Source organism: Lipotes vexillifer, unplaced genomic scaffold, assembly GCF_000442215.2.
Source record: "Lipotes vexillifer unplaced genomic scaffold, Lipotes_vexillifer_v1.1 scaffold1261, whole genome shotgun sequence".
Classification (NCBI taxonomy): Eukaryota; Metazoa; Chordata; class Mammalia; order Artiodactyla; family Lipotidae; genus Lipotes; species Lipotes vexillifer.
In genome coordinates, this window is record NW_006796548.1 from 580,235 (window position 1) to 596,595 (window position 16,361).

General features: G+C 36.8%; 1 protein-coding gene across 3 annotated transcripts; it reads right to left on the reverse strand.

Moving 5' to 3' along the window:
* Window positions 1-933: 933 nt before the first annotated feature.
* PTP4A2 (protein tyrosine phosphatase 4A2) lies at window positions 934-10,506 on the reverse strand. 3 transcript variants are annotated; one of them, XM_007468656.1, is made up of 5 exons: window positions 9,983-10,506; window positions 7,816-7,908; window positions 4,250-4,380; window positions 2,894-2,968; window positions 934-1,643 (listed from the first exon to the last, which is right to left on the reverse strand). In XM_007468656.1, exons 1-5 carry the CDS (start codon window positions 10,076-10,078, stop codon window positions 1,535-1,537), a joined length of 504 nt encoding a protein of 167 aa, XP_007468718.1. In that variant the 5' UTR covers window positions 10,079-10,506; the 3' UTR covers window positions 934-1,534. The 3 variants fall into 3 exon arrangements, with proteins under 3 accessions (XP_007468718.1, XP_007468719.1, XP_007468720.1); XM_007468657.1 differs by lacking the exon at window positions 7,816-7,908 and having other exon boundaries at window positions 1,212-1,643; window positions 9,983-10,386; XM_007468658.1 differs by lacking the exon at window positions 2,894-2,968 and having other exon boundaries at window positions 1,535-1,643; window positions 9,983-10,078.
* Window positions 10,507-16,361: the final 5,855 nt, after the last annotated feature.

Consider the following 16,361-nt stretch of genomic DNA (forward strand, 5'->3'; position numbering starts at 1 on the left):
ATCCTTAGAAGCAGAGCACTATTAATTATGTAATATTCAGCTGGAGAGTGCAAGAGCCCCTGATGGTATCCTCCAACTTGCTTTGTCAATGCAGCCTGGTCACAACTGCAAAGGAGCAGCAAAACAGCTTTTCTAGATCAGTACATTGAACCCAGCAAAGAATCTGCTGAAATGATACTACACCACTGCACTAGCCACACAGTCCCTTTGCTACACAATGAGCTGCTCTATGTCTCTCTTCTACCCTATTATGGCCTGTGGACACATACTCACTAGGCATTGTTGGTTTTGAACCAGCAAAAAAATTTTTTTTTTAATCTCACAAAGAACCTAGTAAGAAAATAACAAGGCAATCAGTGGTTAAACTGAACTGTACACATAGGGGGCAGTTTGGGAAATACCCATTACAGGCATTTCTCAAGTCTAAAATATTGTGTCTTTGCTGCTACTCCTTTGACTGTTCCTGAAAATTCAGAGTACAAATAAGTCCTAAAACTTTACACTAACAGCATTCTCTGACATCATTAGACAGAAAATCAGAGTAATGCTACAGCCCACAATTCTACAAGGTGTAGAAAGTGTGCTAATGCTCTGCCTGGACATATCTTTAGTGACGGCCTGGAGTACTCCCCTTCCGAAAACAACTATCTCTGGGACATCCACTTAGCTTCACTGGTTGGAAAAGAGATGAATTCGACTCTCAGCTAAGTTCTTTGAGAGACTCCTCTTAAAATGCCATTTCCCCACAAATTTATCAAAACAAAAAAGGCTCCTGGCTACTTTGCCTAATGTTGAATAGGGTTTTCAAGAAAAGAAACTAACATGAATACCCCATCATCAGTAAAGACTAAAAAACACCTGGATCATATACTATATACGCCACTGCCTTTTTTTTTCCTTTTTTTTTGGTGTTTTTTTGTTTTGTTTTTTTTCCTAAAAGTGCCCAGGTGGGCTTAAGGCTGCCAGACTGCACGCACATCTACAGCAACATGGGCTTCTCCTATTTCACCTACAACTTGTATCAGGGGAAAAAAGAGGGATAGAAGAAAGTGAGAAGAAGGGAAAAATACACCGTGCCTCCCCCCCCCCGCCCCCAAGAAAGAAAGAAATCCACAAAAGGGAGATCTATGTGCCAAGCATAATGGAAGAGTGTGCTCCCCAAACAGATGGTTCTGCAGAGGCTAACGTTCTGCTGGTTTTCCTTAGAGACCTATTTTGAGAAAGTTTAAAAAGACAGGAGATTTTGAAATAATTCAATCCTGGCAGAAATTCAAACTCCAACACTAGGAGCAAAATCATCCTTCACTAAATTAATCCTTTTTTTCTTTCTCTTTTTCTTTTCTTAAACATTTTATTCACGTTATAGAGGGATTTCTTTTTTGTTTGTTTTTTTCCAATCATTAGGAGAGTGGTTGAGGAGTACTGAATCCATCACTACTTTGATGACACAGTTAAGATTCCAGATTCACATTTCCAGGTACCAAGAGTTCCCTCTAAATGCCACGATCAAGTCAGCCTTCGTATACATTTCTTTCTACTGAACGCAGCAATGCCCATTGGTATCTCTGAAGCGTAATCGCATCTTAGGTCGGTATTTCTCCAGGTAAAGCAGCTGTTTGGAATTGAATGCTCCCCTTCTTTTTCTGAAAATACAAGAATGGCACACTTTATCATGTAAAAAAAGAGCTGCCTGATTCACTGAAATGTGTATTTATGGCCTACGGCCTTTCTAACTCTACACAGCTGAAAACCAGCATATTTCCCATACAACATCACTTCTTAAGTGAAAGGGCTGAACTGAAACATGAACTTTCTGTGTGCCTTCCTAAAAGAAGAAACAGACAAATTTTCTTTGCTAACTCTCATTAGAGTCTATTAATCGTTTAATAAAGATCAGAATGGTTAATCCAGAGACATCTGACTATACTCTTCTCAATCAATATATTCTTCATATTAGAAATGGCAGCAAGTATTTACGATAAATGAGAAAGTATTTATATGAAGCAGCAGACATAGATGGCATTCCTTGAAATATGTTATCTTCCTAGAGCTACCATACATTTCATGCCCTTTGTCACAAAGTCATTTTTTTTATTTCTTTCTCTCTTTTTTTTTTTTTTTAAGAAAAGGTTAGAAAGGGAAAGGGCAAGACAATAATTGCCAAAGAATTCTGGACAAAAAAATAGCATGGCCTGTTATTCCAGACCGCTGTCAAGATTCTGTCTGGGCACTACCATCCTGATTCTGTGACTGAACAGGTCACTTAAGAATCCTAGGTGATTAACTGCTCCTCTATAGTTTCTTCCTTTCCTCTTTGTCACAGAGAGTTACATTTGGAAGGCATTTTGGACGGCCATTAAAAGAGGCACCACATCACTGAGACTCAGCTACCTAGCTATTCATTTTAAAGACTCCTAGATGTTCAAGTCATATACTGGACATATTCTAGAATGCCCAAATCTGCCACCTAAATTAGAAAATCTTTAAATCTGGGAGCCAGTAGTGTTACTGTGAGTCTCTTTATCACTTGCCACTTTTGATATCTTCAAATAATATTTTAAGCCAAAGACAGCAAATTACCCTATACTATGAATGGGTACTTTTTATAATTTCTTTCTCTTGTATGATTTTGCTTTGTGTGTTTTTTTTTAAATTAATTAGTTATTTATTTATTTGGCTGTGCTGGGTCTTAGTTGTGGCATGCAGGATCTTTGCTGAGGCATGCAGGATCTTTAGTTGAGGCATGAGAACTCTTAGTTATGGCATGTGAGATCTAGTTCCCTGACCAGGGTTCAAACCCAGGCCCCCTGCATTGGGAGCTCAGAGTCTTAGCCACTGGACCACCAGGGAAGTCCTGCTTTATGTGTTTCTGAACATAAAACTTCATACTCACTGTCTTATAAACTGAACTGCATCTTCGTACTTCATTCCACATTCAATCAAAGCAAGTGCGACCAGCACAGGTGCCCTGCAGAGATAAACTCATTTGTAAATAACCACAGGTCTTTGGAATTAAAGGATTTTTTAAAACCCAGGATTACTTATTACCAAAATTATGTAAAGCTTGAGCTTTCATTGTTCCTGTATACTAAAATATCTGATATTTTTCTATAGTAAAAATATCTAAATCATTACAGCTTCTATGGTATTTTCTATTTTTAGTAAAGTACAAAATTCTAAACCTTTATTAAGAGATCTTTACTCTTCAAAACATCATCACATTATATCTCAAATTTCACATCATTTTATGTCACCAAAAATCCACTGATCTTTAACCATTATCATAGTAAATGACCAAATGGATTATCTTGAGTGTCTCAGAATTTTTGTTACAAATCAATTTTAATATCATCTCTTCATCAAATACTAAAGAGGTGCTAGACTTCCTCAACAAAATGAGCTAGGAGAGTGGCAGAGAATTCGTAATTAGGAATTGCTTTCTATATATATATTAACATAACAAAGGAAATGATGTTTTTAATAAGCCCATTATAAGGCACTAACTTTGGACTGACTACCTAACTAGGATAGCTATTAGTTTAAAAAACTGCCCCAAATCAGGATAAGGACTAGAGACGTCTGACCCTGAAGAAGAACTGTACAACACTAAACTGCAAAAAAGGAAAATAGCAAACGAAAGGGTTGAGCAGAGGTAACAGCCTGAGTCACCACCACCTTCAGGCAACAGCAGCTTGCATTAATGTTTGGAGTCAAAGTGCACATTATAAATTGACATTTAATCTACTGTTGATGAGTGTTGCAGCACCATTCCATGCAGTGCTCAAGGAAAAAGATTTTAAAATCAAAGTCAACTTTCATTCTCCATACATTTCCTTTCAAGAATTTAAGGTTCAACCATCTGCTCTTCATCTATTAACTTCCATTCATCTCAATCTAAAATTAATCATGTACAGATTCTTCAAATCTAAAATTATTTTAACTTTGTTGCCCATTTCAAACACCTAAACCTTTGATTACTGGAAATGGAGAAACTGAATTAAGACTGTATTTTTGGCTCAAAGATAAGATAATTACATTAAACCAGTTTCAAAACAACTTATGAACCACCACCCACTAAACCCAGACTCAGACAATGAAACATAAAAAGTTATTTTGAGAAATCATTACACCAGCTTTTGCTCTCATTTCCTTTCCTTTCAGGCAACTTAATATTTAGCGTAATAAATGCAGTTTCTATCAAAGTGAAATTTTTGATAATGAATTCACAGACAAAAGGGGAAGAGCTTACCTTCCCAGTCCTGCAACACAATGCACTGCAACACAGCAACCTGGCTCTTCACGAAATTTGGTTTTTAGTAGGTTTAGCCAATCGTCAACTATCTGATTAGGGGGTGGCGCTCCATCGTCAAAAGGCCAATCCTGGGAGGAAAAGGTCTTTTACATTAAATTGATATTTTCTCCAGAATCAACATCCTAATGCACAACAGCTGCATACACAGGGCAGGCCTAATGGCACTAACTGTTCTACATGTACCTATTTCTTTTTTAATAAATGTATGTATGTATGTATTTATTGCTGCATTGGGTCTTTGTTGCTGCGCGCGGGCTCTCTCTAGTTGCGGCAAGCAGGGGTTACTCTTTGTTACGGTGCGTGGGCTTCTTGTTGCCGTGGCCTCTCCCGTTGCAGTGCATGGGCTCTAGGCTCACGAGCTTAAGTAGCTGTGGTGTGCAGGCTCAGTAGTTGTGGCACACGGGCTTAGTTGCTCCACGGCATGTGGGATCTTCCCGGACCAGGGCTCGAATCTGTGTCCCCTGCACTGGCAGGCAGATTCTCAACCACTGTACCACCAGGGAAGCCCCGTGTACCTATACTTAACCACACAATTCTGATCACTTCTGAAAAATGATCCAAGATCAAAATTCAAGTGTGCCAACTTAGCCTTCTCAATGAAGCATACATAACCGGCATCATAAGCATCAAACTTTTTCTTTGGAAATATCTCTTATCACAAGAGTGATAAGAGGTTAGCATTCTTCAAATATTTTATCTGAATAGAACAGTAATTAGACATAATAGAGAAAACTAAAATTAAAACCAAGACAAAGTAAGAGAGGACACACCACCTGTCAATAAGATTTAGAAGTCCATTTTGGCAAAGTATACCAACTGGTATCTCATTGGTCTCTACGAATATAAATATTTTTGAGGATTATCCCCAAATAGCTCTAAGTTATGATGTCTTTTCTTTAAAGACTCTGATAAGTAATTTCCAACAGATCATAATAGAAACACACTACCATCTTTGTGCTTACATATGTATTTTTTTTTAAGTCAAGCAGCAAATATTTTTAAAGCTCGGCCTAAATTATACACACCCCATTTTACAAGTATAGTGCCACATGATATGACCCTGAGGAAATGAAAACCATTTTCTCAAGTATTCCCTTCTCTTTTTATATTCATTGATTTGGGTTGTTTTTCTATTAAGACCAACCCCACGTGCATTCACAATACAGGCAGGGATTTATCTTCCTTGTTACCTCGCACAAGGTCCTGAGAAACCAACACAAGTCATTTTGAAGAAAGCGGGGAAGGGACATTCACATGTTGCATCATACCCTCTGTCCCATCTAACTTCAAGGACAGAAATGCAAAGACACTGGGAATTTTTTTTTTTAACAATACTATTCTAATGAGACTGGATAAGGACACTTTAAAATATTAGAGAAGGAAAAAGGGAAAAGTGACAGAGCACTAAATTGACTGTGCACTCATTACTGGCACCACTAGAACACTTCATGGAGCCCATTAGCCATGACAGCACATTATGTTTGTCAACTATGCCCCATAATTAAAGGGCTGCCAATGTTATCATTATAAATGTCACTACAGAGTTTAACTGTAAATAGCAGTAAAACTAGTAAGTACCTTAGTCAAGAGCTTACTTCCTCTAAGACTCCCTAAAATGCATCTAGTTAAGAAACAATATGAAACATGCTTTACTTATACAAGCAGTTTCTATCCAAAAAAATCACTAAAGCAGTAATTTAGAAGCATCTGAACTTCAAACTGACATGGCTGAAACCACCATTAGTCTTTTCCAATGTGCCTCTGATTTACAAGAACATTGGTCAAAGGGTTGAAACGTCTCACTTTGGGAATATCCTCTTATAAGGTGTTTCAAACCCTCTTCACCTAGCAAAAGTAAATTAGCAATCCAACTTAAACTAAAATTTCTGCCTAGGCATTAGGGAGAAGGGAGGGATGAATAGGTGGAGCACAGAGGATTTCTAGGGTCATGAAACGACTCCGTATGATACTATAGTGGTGGATACATTATGTATTAGTCAAAACCCCTAGAATATACAAGAGCAAACTCTAATGTAAATTATAGACTTTGGGTGATGATGATGTATCAGTATAGGTTCATCAGTTGTAACAAGTGTACCACTCTGGCGGGAGATGTTGATTATGGGGGAAGCTATGCATGGGTAGGGTCAGGGCATATATGGGAAACCTCTGTACCTTCTGTTCAGTTGTGCTGTGAACCTAAAATTGCTCTAAAAAATAAAGTTTATTTTAAAAATTTAAAAAATTCTGCCTAGGAAAAAAAAGAAATTCTAAGCTTAATTCTAAATATCCTTGTTTTTTTTCCAGCTTTAGTTAGACCTTTAATTTTATCTGATCACAGCTCTTTAAAACAAAACAAAAGCCTAGATTTAAAGGCCTGGAATAAATCCCAGATCTACCATTATCTTCTACAAACTATTTCAAGTTCTTTAGTTCATTTCTATTTCATAAAGGTGTTTACCAACATTACTGATTCAAACAGACTACGATCAATCTGCAGTTCATTTTCTCACCCTGCCAACTGTCAAGACAAACTGATTTCTCATCTACTCTCTAAAGAACATACAATACAGGAAAAGGAACTTGTATTTGGTTTAATTTCAGAACTTAAAATTCTGTTTTTATTTTTTTAAACACAGGGCTACATTTTATACATGTTTATACTTATCCCCAGTGATTTCCAGCCAGGGGACCTTAAAGTCATTTAGAAATAGGAATGCAAGCAAAGTATTATTACCATGCCATACTATTAAAATACATTTTAAAAAACATAATGTTTGGCTATTTGATTTTTGTGTTTTCACCAATGTGGAAGTGAGGAAAATTTATGTATCAGATGTGAGACAACTGCCTTACCAACAGGACATTTATTTTCTTTGCATCAACTGCCTTCTCAACTACTAACCAATGCAGTAAAGACTACAGAACTAACTCTCAATAAAAAGTAGGCACATAGGGGCTTCCCTGGTGGTGCAGTGGTTGAGAGTCCGCCTGCCGATGCAGGGGACACAGATTCGTGCCCCGGTCCGGGAGGATCCCACATGCCACGGAGCGGCTAGGCCCGTGAGCCATGGCCACTGAGCCTGCGCGTCCGGAGCCTGTGCTCCGCAACGGGAGAGGCCACAACAGTGAAAGGCCCACGTACCGCAAAAAAAAAAAAAAGAATGTCTGACAGAAACTACTTTCAGTTAGATTCAAACCAGTAGCCTAGAAACAAAAGCTAAATGTCACATTAATTTCCTAGAGAAAAAAAAATGAAATTTCCATTTTCTTGAAATAAGTGTGCACTAAATTTTGCCTTTTTTGTTGAAAATACTCTGCATCTGTAGACTTCAAGAGCATAAATGAACAAAACTGCCAATCCAAAGGAATTTTAAGATTGCTATGATTACTGTATCTCCTTTAAGTTTAAAAAGCAAACTATGAGTGCCAAGTTTTAAAAATATCTATGTTTGAAAGGTACAACTTGTTTGTAGTGAAAAACTAAAACACTACACACTCACTAGAACGTGGATTCCTTCTTTTTCAACTGGTGCTTTATCATATGTAGCATCACAAACTCGAACCAAAGTTGTCACTCCATACTTCTTAAGTTCCTTTAAAGAAAAACAAATATAAGGAAACTTGTTTTTAGAATCTGCAATGAAAGCTTTAAAAATATACTCTTATAAACTGAAACGAGACCTCATTCTCAGACAAAGATCAAAATAATTCTCGTTGTAACAACATATACAATAGACATTCTTGCATTCAAAGTGGAAGCATCAATAAGGCCCACCTTTGTAAGGGGCAATTTGGTAGCATTAATGCAAAAACTTTAAACACACACACACACTTTGACCTAGAAATTCTACTTCTGGGAATTTATACTAAAGAAATAATTAAAGATATACACAAAGATTTAGGTACCAGCATGTTTAGCACAGGTTGTTTGGGATGGTATAAAGACAGAAACATTAATGGTCCAAAAACAGGTGAATGGTTAAAAAAGTATAGCACCTCCATACAGAATACTATGACAGCTATAAAAATAATACTAAGGAGGTTGGGGGAAATTTTTCTAAAATACACAGTGTGATCCTATCTAGATGTATATTTATAAATATATACAGAAAAAAACATCTAAACACCAGGTATTAACAGTATTTTTAAATTGTCTTTTGCTTATCTTCTCGTTTTTATGTACTAAGTACATATTGCTTTTTATAATTTAAAGAAACAAAAGCAATTTTGAAATTAAGATTAAATAGTGGTATTATATTACAAAGTCAAGTAACACACAATTACAGCCAGAAGTCTTGCTCCTTTAGAAGTTTTCCTACAGTAATGCCTAATCCAGTCACTAACTAACTTCAAGAGGCCACCAACATCTTTTTATAGCTGCAGGAGTCTATGACCAAGGAATCCACAGGCTGAAAATAGTATCATGTAATTCAGCCAGGCTTAAAGGTGACTGAACAACCTGAGGGCATACCGGCCTGGAATTAACTTGTACACTGTGTACACAAAGTTAAGAAGCTCAGAGAATTAAAAATATAAATAAGCAGGACAGTCATATCCTACAAGACGTGTCCATCATCTGGTTATCTAAAGAGAAAAGTTATTTTAATTGCTAAAGGACTTTATTATTCACAGAAACGCCTTCTCATAAAACAGACTCAGGAAAGTTGTTAATGTTATATAATGAGTCAGAAATTTTTAAAAGTTTCAAAATACAAATAAAATCCCATTAAAATGAACTCCACAGTAGCTGTTCATTGAAAATTTCCAGTAGAAATTTTTTATGGTAAATATTTGTGACCTTCAGCAAGTCAAAACCTCTTCTGAACTCAGTTTTGCCATTTATAAAGTGAGAGAGGTAGATTTAGAATCCCTAGGAGTTCATCCAGCTCTCTAAGTCTACTCCACAAATACATCAACAGACATCATTGAGACTGAACAATCTGAGAATGATTAAAAAGCTTACATTCAAATGCCTGCTGAATAAAGTACAAAATGTTTCTCTACTACTACCGATAGAAAAAATGCAGGATGTGACATAAAAATCCTACCTATAATACCTTTCCTTCCCCTAAATTTCTGGACCCTTGAATAATGTGGTTCCTACTGCTAAGTAGTTCTAGGGTAGCTTTTCATCAAAAGTGGTTAGGGCATTTTAGGAAGAAATGGGTTTTAGTGTCAGAGATAGTTCTACCACATACTGTGTGCCTTCAGGCAAATTACTAAACCACTCTGAACCTCAGTTTTCTCATCTGTAAGGGAAATAATGGTACCTATACCTCATAGGGTTATTGTGAGGAGTAAATGATATAATGCATAAAACTGCTTATTGTAATGCTGGGTACCTACTAAGTATTCAATAAATGTTAATTAGCTTTATTATTGAAACTGTAACAAAAGAACTGCTAATAATGTTCAAAGGAAAAACCATAGTATTAGACAATCTCTAAGATCTCCTCAAATTCCATAAATGTTATTTTAAAAATCTGTTTTAACTAATTCAACTCAATTCAAACAAAGACTGGTAAGATCCACAGGATCCATATCATCCATACTCCAATCACAGAAATAAATGCCTTTGTGGTATAAGATTTCTTTACAGTGGTGTTAATTTTTAACAGGATTTTACCTATAAATCAATCCAAAAAGTAGACCATGCTACAATCTTACCTCTGTGAACTTGTTGAGGGTAGCATTGGTAGGGTTGTGGGTTATAAGAAAACGCATGTTCTCATAGGAGATCTCCACAGGGGCTGGACGGTTCATTATGGCAAATAAAAAGTGTGAGCGTGCGTGTGTGAGTGTGATGGGGAAAATGAAAAAAAAAAAATCAATAAATCTTGAAATGTTTCACAGCAGAAAACATTAAAAAGACCACTAAAATGCCTATTATCGATCAGTGTTTTCTCTATTCAACTTGTTTATTCTTTAAGAAGCTTCTCCCTTCAAGATAAGCAGAAGTATTTAGAATCCACTTGAATCCAAATTCAATTTGGGCCTCAATGTCTGCTGATGGATACCTTCGGACTCCAAAAAAATCCAACTACATACGAAACTTAAGCAGCCTTTACTACATTTAGGCACTAGTGAGACAAGTTAAAAGAGTAGGTCGCTTTTCACTTTTGTTTACTTGATGCTTAATTTTACTGGAGTCATTAAAAGATATATGCTTGCAATAAAAAAAAAAAAAAAAACCAACTATTTCTGAGGCCAGTCTCGGTGTCCAGAGTCTTCAAGGCAATGTTAATTATGGCACATAGAACCTCCAAGCTCACTTGTCAGCGGAAACGCTGTGCTGAGCCTGGCAGAAGTCTGCCCTCACGCTCAGAATCGCCATAAATGTGCAACGTATATTCCAACGAAAAACCTGGAGGAGACAATCATAAAGAAAATGAACTGTAGGTTGACAGCAAACACAATGCCCAAAAGTCAAGAATACATTCTTTAGGAGCCCAAAGACATCTGAAATGCCGCCACTTCTAAACTACTGCTATCTACCAAGAATAGGACAGAAGTACATACCAAGAGTTTTAAAAGTCAGAGATTTAAGTTAAGTATGTCTTGGGACTTCCCTGGCAATCCAGTGGTTAAGACTCCGAGCTCTCAATGCAGGGGGCCTGGGTTCCATCCCTGGTCAGGTAACTAGATCCCACAAGCATGCTGCAACTAAGAGTGTGCATGCCACGACTAAGGAGCCCTCGAGCCACAACTAAGGAGCCTGCCTGCCGCAACTAAGGAGCCCATGTGCCGCAACTAAGGAGCCCATGTGCCGCAACTAAGGAGAGTGCCTGCCACAACTAAGACCCAGCGCAACCCAATAAATAAATAAAATAAAATAAATACTAAAAAAAATAAATAAAAGACACCATGCTCCCACTGCAGGGGGTGCAGGTTTGATCCCCGGTAAGGAAATTAAGATCCTATATGCTGCATGGTGCAGCCAAAAAAAAAGTTAAATATGTCTTCCTTTTTTCAAAACGAGGCTCAATAAAGTTCTATACTAATAAGATTATTTCTAACTCAAGTCATTTTAAAATGAATTTTTAAAATCACTTTAAATCATTTTTAAATGATTAAAAGATACTTAAAACTTCACTCCATGGACTCTTTTATAAAGTTCACATCAAATGATCTCATTTTTCTGCTTTGATGTTAACTATCTTTGGTTAAAATTATATCTGTAAATGAAGGATATTTACCAAAATTCCACTTTGAGGATTTAATTCTTTCAATCCAAAATATATGCATTGGCCCCATTTATGATATCAGTTCATAAAGTTCATATGATACCAGTTATCTTCTTTTCCTCACAACTCTAAGTAGTTTTTAACTACCTATGATGAATGAGGAAAGAGGATCAGAAAAGTGACTTGTCTAAGGTGAATGAATTTAGTTGAGCCCAAATTCAGATTCTTCTGAAAAGTCCTGTATTTTTTCCCAAGGTACCACAATTCCAGCTGACTCAGCTAATATATAAATCCCATTCTCTCATTTCTAGTCCAATTTATCTTATTATTTCTCACATCACTACCTCAAGAGTACAAAAGCATCCAAAGGTTAATGATTCACACAGCAGTCTCCTGCCCAAATATTAATTCCTACCAAAACAAGGCAAGAAGAGAAGTGGCAGAATTTTTGAAACACAGTAATCTGTATAGCTGGCTCAGTCAGTGTCAACATAATCATAAATTCCTCTGGAAATAGGGACAAGGTCTAAGTTCTTCTACTTGCCTCTTCCCTAAGCCACCAATAAATGCTTATTTAGAACTCTAAAAAAGATGACTGTAACCAGACAAAATGAAAGATAATGACTACAGAGGCACCTGCAGGAAGAAACTGAAAGAGGTAAGAACAAACCTAAGCCTCAAACTTTCAAGCCTAATCTTCTATCTTCAAGTCTTCTTTTTATGATATTCTTAATGGCATTTTATTTTGTAAATTATATACTTCTGATTATATTACCATAGACACAAGCGCAAAACTAAAACATTCCTAAAATATGAGACACAAGAAATTCAAAATGGCATTGTAAGAACTTCAATACCTCAGCATAATGAGTTATCCACTACAGTAAACACACAAAACTTCTACATTCAAACTAACAAAAACATAATACACACCATCACCCTTCATAACTCATAATCTAACTCATAATTCTAACTGTAACCCTAAAACACAGCCACTTTAGATCACACATTTCACAGAGTACTCCTTGTACAGTCAAGGAATTTTAAAGCTGGCAGAAACTTAAGAGATCAAATACACTGACCTTTAAAAAAAAGATGCTGTTTGGGATCCAGAGAGATTACAAAGACTTAAGACCACACTGCTAATTAGCAGCAGATCAAGGACAAGAACCCAGGTCTTATTTTCCCTCCAATTTTGACTAATGGAGGTATCCACATATTTTTCAAGTCATAATCTTATTCATGACAGTGTAACTTTTCTTCAAATATTTGGTTGGATGTTCATTTGCAACTCTGTGACCTTATAATAAGGGGAGAAAAGACTATTAAAATAACTACTCAAAGAACAATGGTTTGCGTGCAATGCAGAGCAAAACCCAAGGAAATTCTAACCTGTTTGAATCCCTTTGGTTGAATGCTGTTATGGCAGCTAATATGTGTGTCAGCTGAGAAAGGCACAGAAAGACCAGCATTGTAGTGACAGCCAGGCTTAAAAGGTTACAGCTCTAGCATTAAGTTTTCTACCCAGTCATCAGTGCTTGTCTTCTCAGAAAACAGAACAACCTTTATCCCATCTTATTCCTCCAAGCTCAGTTTGGAAGGACCACTCCCAGGGATAAGGATAACTTATTATTAAATTTTCAATTCCTTTTTTTTTTTTTGGCTGCACGGCTTACAGTATCTTAGTTCCCTGACCCCGTATCGAACACAGACCCCGGCAGTGAAAGCACAGAGTCCTAACCAGTGGACCGCCAGGGAATTCCCAGATTTTCAATTCTTAATACCATACTGAGATCTCCAGCAAAGGAATTTCTGCCAAATGAAACACTATGTTCTATCAGTGTTAACAGATGCATGATAAAAGCAAGCTTCTGTTCCTTCCCCCTCCCCCAGGAGTTCAACTACACATTAACAGTTAAATGTTCTTGCACCTGTCAATTCAGATAAACTAATGTTAGTTTCTGTGACACCCATAAGAATGCAAACAGTCTGTAAAAAAAATCATCAACAACCTACCACAGCTAGAAAGTACTCAACAGTTACAGAGACATACATTTCAGCATAAACTCAGCACCTGTATACCTTACTGGAAAACTTTTTTCTGAAGTTTTCTCTCTGGCATTGATTCTGCTCTACCTACTTAAGTAAAAATTGATTTTTACTTTAATTTACCAGATGATGGAAGAGGCTGGTTTACTTGACACGTAACAGTGATCAAATTCAAATACGCATCCAAATATTCTCTCCACCCTTTATCTTTTATAGAATCTAACTTTTAAAATGTTGAATTTGGGGGGTGGGATAGGGAGGGTGGGAGGGAGGGAGACAAAGAGGGAAGAGATATGGGAACATATATATATGTATAACTGACTCACTCTGTTATAAAGCAGAAACTAACACACCATTGTAAAGCAATTATACCCCAATAAAGATGTTAAAAATAAATAAATAAATAAAATAAAATGTTGAATTTGGGAATTTCCATTTCCTAGGCAACATTTCCATTTTTAACAAAAGAATATGACTTCACTGAAGGATTAGAAAATGATGGTCTGTGACAGAGAAATCCTTTTAAATTAAAGAGGGAAGGGGAAAAGATAAAGAAGAATGAAGAAAGGGGGCTGGAAGAAGAAGAAGCAAGCAGAGGTCTACCAAGCTAAGACAGTGCACTGCCAGTGAGACTAAGCCAATAACACAACAGAGACTACTTAAAACTCTGAAGAGGGGTATATTACAAGTTTAAATATCCAGTGTCAATGCTCTACTGCTAACATCTACCTAGATGAGAACCAAAAGCCAAAATGCATGGAATAATACAATACCCATCACTTAATCATGGCACAATGTTAAAACGGAAAACCATGGAGAGGTTAAAAAGAATAAAACACCTATATAAACTGATATGGGAAGATGGCTAAGAGATACTAATAAGTGAAAAAAGCAAGGTACATGATAATATAAACAGTATATATAGAAATATTTGTGAGTACTTAGTATGTTTTCACTCAGGCCAGGAGCATGATTTACAATACATACCTTCTAAACAGTTACTGTTTTTTTCCCATGTACACTTATTACCTTAATTTCTTTAATTTTTTTTAATCTTTTTTTTTTTTTTTTTTGGCTGCACCATGTGGCATGCAGGATCTTAGTTCCCCGACCAGGGATCGAACCCACACCCCCCGCATTGGAAATGCAGAGTCTTAACCACTGGACAGCCAGAGAAGTTCCTTTAATTTTTAATTCTAGGGTGATAAAGAACCTACAGTGATTTACAATTTAATTACATCCTTAAGAGTGCTATAACCACTGGATTACAAAGAACCTCAAAAGGGCTAGTCCTTCTGTCCCTGGCAAGCCTGTACCTACACATTTCCAGAAAAACAGCTTTCTTCTTTGTTAAAGATACTAAATTATGGAGTAAAATTCAGATCCTGCTTTGGCAACTGTAATTCTAAGTTCAAATATAAATATAGAGAATTCAAGGGCATGAACGAACTTTACAAAATCAGCCCCATTTAATGTAACCCACACTTACTGGGCATCCTTTTAAAAATCCTGTCAAGCCACTCACAACAAGCTTTCCACTGAAATCACTTCTATTTACAAATTAAAGTGATGATGCAAAAACCCTCTAATTTGATAGGTTATGCCAGTATTCACCAAATTAAAAACAGTACATTATAAGTAAATGTACAAAAGAACTCTAGATCTTAGAAAATAAAATCTAAAAGCGAAGGTCTGAGGAACAAGTAAGTATACATTTACTGTTTACTTTTCTTGCCAGAAATTCTACAGGAAGTCATGCAAATTTGAGTCAGCGTGGTTTCTACAAGCAGACAACATGAAAGCATAATATGGTATACAAGACTAACACCTTGCAACAATTTTTTCCTAAAACAAATTCATTTCACCTCATTGAAGACACCTGCATTTCCCTTAAGTATGAATAATCTGTCAACAGTAAAGAATTCATTATCATGAAGGACCAGACACTGCAATTTGGCCAGTTAAGAATGTATAAATTCAAATATTTATTGGATACATAATATGTACCATATATTCTTATAGGGGCAGCAAGAGCAGTAAACAAACAAAAATTCCTGTCAGGATCGACCTTATATTTTAGCAGGCAGAAAAAGACAAATAAAACATGCCACTGCTATGGAGAAAAATGCAAAGCAGGGGAATCTGCAGTGTCAGAAGGGAGAGGGGATTCCACTTTTAAATAAGGCTAGCAGGAAACGCCTCAATGAAAAAAGTGACCTTTTATCCTAGGCCTGGGGTTTTGAGCCAAATAGATATTTGAGGAAGCATTCTAGGCAGAGGGATTAGCTCTTGCAAAGGTTATGAGGTGGGGCCATGCTTGGAGTGTTCTAGGAACAGCAAGGGGGCCAGTGCTACTGGAGCAGATAAGGCAAGGGAATGAATAGGGTCAGAGAAATAAAAAGAGAGGCTTACAGGCCAACAGAAGTATTTGGCTTTTACTCAGAGAAAAATAAGAGGTTTCAAGCAAGAGTGACAACCTATGCTTAAAAGGATCACTCTAGATGCTATATGGAGACAGATTATGAGTAGTAAGGGTGGAAGTAGGGAGATCCGGTAGGAACTTGATGCTATAATCCAGGAGACAGATAATGGTAGCTTGGGCCAAAGCAGTAGCAGTAGAGAGGATATGAATCAGTTTCAAGATGTACCTTGAGGTGAAACCCAAAAAGATTTGTCCACAGACTGGATATGGGGTCTGTGGGGAAAAAAAAGTCAAGGCCCTGAGTAACTGTTAAGAACTCGAAGAAGGCTGACCGAATATTCACAGACTATTCAGACAATAGACCATAAAATCTTCACAACCATCAAGAAAG